This window comes from Colobus angolensis, unplaced genomic scaffold, assembly GCF_000951035.1.
Source record: "Colobus angolensis palliatus isolate OR3802 unplaced genomic scaffold, Cang.pa_1.0 Scaffold157, whole genome shotgun sequence".
NCBI lineage: Eukaryota > Metazoa > Chordata > Mammalia > Primates > Cercopithecidae > Colobus > Colobus angolensis.
This window is the reverse complement of record NW_012114677.1, coordinates 67,685-69,601: the sequence shown is the minus strand read 5'-3', so window position 1 is coordinate 69,601 and position 1,917 is coordinate 67,685. Positions and strand designations below refer to the sequence as shown.

The following is a 1,917-nucleotide window of genomic DNA, read 5'->3' as shown; positions in this document are numbered from 1 at the left end:
GATGGTCTCGATCTCCTGACCTCGTGATCCGCCCGTCTCGGCCTCCCAAAGTGCTGGGATTACAGGCTTGAGCCACCACGCCCGGCGACTTTTCAAAAGTAAGTTTTGGCCAGGCACAGGGGCTCATGCCTATAATCCCAGCACTTTGAGAGGCCAAGGCAGGCGGATCAATTGAGCCCAGGAGTTTTTGAGACCAGCCTGGCCAGCATGGCAAAACCCTGTCTCTATACAAAATACAAAAATTACCAGTCATGGTGTTGTGCACTTGTAGTCCCAGCTACTCGGGAGGCTGAGGTGGGAGGATCACTTGATCCTGGGAGGCAGAAGTTGCAGTGAGCCATGATCACGCCACTGCACTCCAGCCTGGGCAGCAGAGTGAGACCCTGTCTCCAAAAAAAAAAATTGTAAGTTTTGGTTTTCATTGTTAATATCCCAGAGGGTGAGACCTTTTTGTCTTTGACACTGGTAGCCACCAGAAAGTACAATAGAGTAACCCAGCAGTAATGTATTGACCTGTCAGAAGGCTAGTGTGGAACTGTTTTTTTCCTGTATAAAGTCAGTTAACCATGAACGTGAGCAAGAAGCACTTTATATATGTGATAAATTGGTACAATAGAATAATGGAAAGCTTCCAGTACCCCTTAGCTTCGTGACAGGCATTGTGCATGAACCCTTCCCTGCATCGCTCACTCTAAACAAACCTGTGAGTTTGTAGCCTGAAAGAGTTGCAAATAATTTCACTTGGATCTTTGCGCTAATTCAGTCATTTTCCCCACAGACCAGAGTGAACTCTGAGCAGGAACACTTCCTCATTGTACCTTTTGGGCTTCTTTACAGTGAAGTGACTGCATCCAGTTTGGTAAGAATGTCCTTCTCTTTGGCAGCTTGTATGTGCAGGTCATATTAGGTCATTTGACATCTTCAGATCAGCTAAATATATAAAACCCAAGAAACAAGAAAGAGCCAGTGTTTTATGTCATGTGTTCAGTTACAGAAAAACCTTTGAGAGAAGTTACAAATATTGTAGCCTTGGGTTTCAGTAGTTTCTAGTTAGGGTAATTTGAAGTCCTCTTGCGGTGGGGTACATTGGCTCACACCTGTAATTCCAGTACTTTGGGAGGTCCGTGCGGGTGGATTGCTTGAGTCCAGAAGTTCGAGACCAGTCTGGCCAACATGACGATACCCCAACTCTACAAAAAAATACAAAAATTAGCCGGGCATGGTGGTGCGCACCTGTAGTCCCAGCTACCTGGGAGGCTGAGGTGGGCGAATTATTGGAACCTGGGAGGTGGAGGATGCAGTAAGCCGAGGTTGCACCACTGCACTCCAGCCTGGGTGACAGAGCCAGACCATATCAAAAAAAAGGAAAGAAAAATGAAGTCCTCTTGGTATTTAAATGTTTTGTTTTTAATTTTCAGGTTAAGATCAATCTACAAGGAGATGTAGTGGATCGTGGAAGCACTAATCTGGGAGTAAATCAAGCCGGCTTCACCTTACACTCTGCAATTTATGCTGCACGCCCGGACGTGAAGTGCGTTGTGCACATTCACACCCCAGCAGGGGCTGCGGTGAGTGGCTGCCCTGGTAGCACCTCCAGTTTTAAAGCTGCTTAGTGAAAGGCACCGCACATTTCCTCTGACCTGCCCTTCCTTGTTTATAGTCAGTAAAACTACTTTTGTTGAATATAAAAGAAATGGTTTACCACTAAGTGTGACTTTCTTTTTTTTTTTTTTGAGACGGAGTCTCGCTCTGTGGCCCAGGCTGGAGTGCAGTGGCCGGATCTCAGCTCACTGCAAACTCTGCCTCCCGGGTTCACATCATTCTCCTGCCTCAGCCTCCCAAGTAGCTGGAACAGGCATGTGCCACCATGCGGAGGTGTGCACCACCATGCCACTGGCTAATTTTTGTATTTTTAGT

At 46.7% G+C, this 1,917-nt stretch overlaps 1 protein-coding gene across 6 annotated transcripts in view; it reads left to right on the top strand.

Annotated features, from left to right (window-relative positions):
- The window catches only part of ADD1 (adducin 1 (alpha)), a 107,445-nt gene that overhangs the window by 70,260 nt on the left and 35,268 nt on the right, over positions 1-1,917 (top strand). For all 6 annotated transcript variants that reach the window (XM_011936740.1, XM_011936736.1, XM_011936738.1 and 3 more), the window contains 2 exons: positions 779-859; positions 1,419-1,568. In XM_011936740.1, coding sequence (XP_011792130.1) covers positions 779-859; positions 1,419-1,568 — 231 coding nt within the window. The remainder of the gene's footprint in view (positions 1-778; positions 860-1,418; positions 1,569-1,917) is intronic.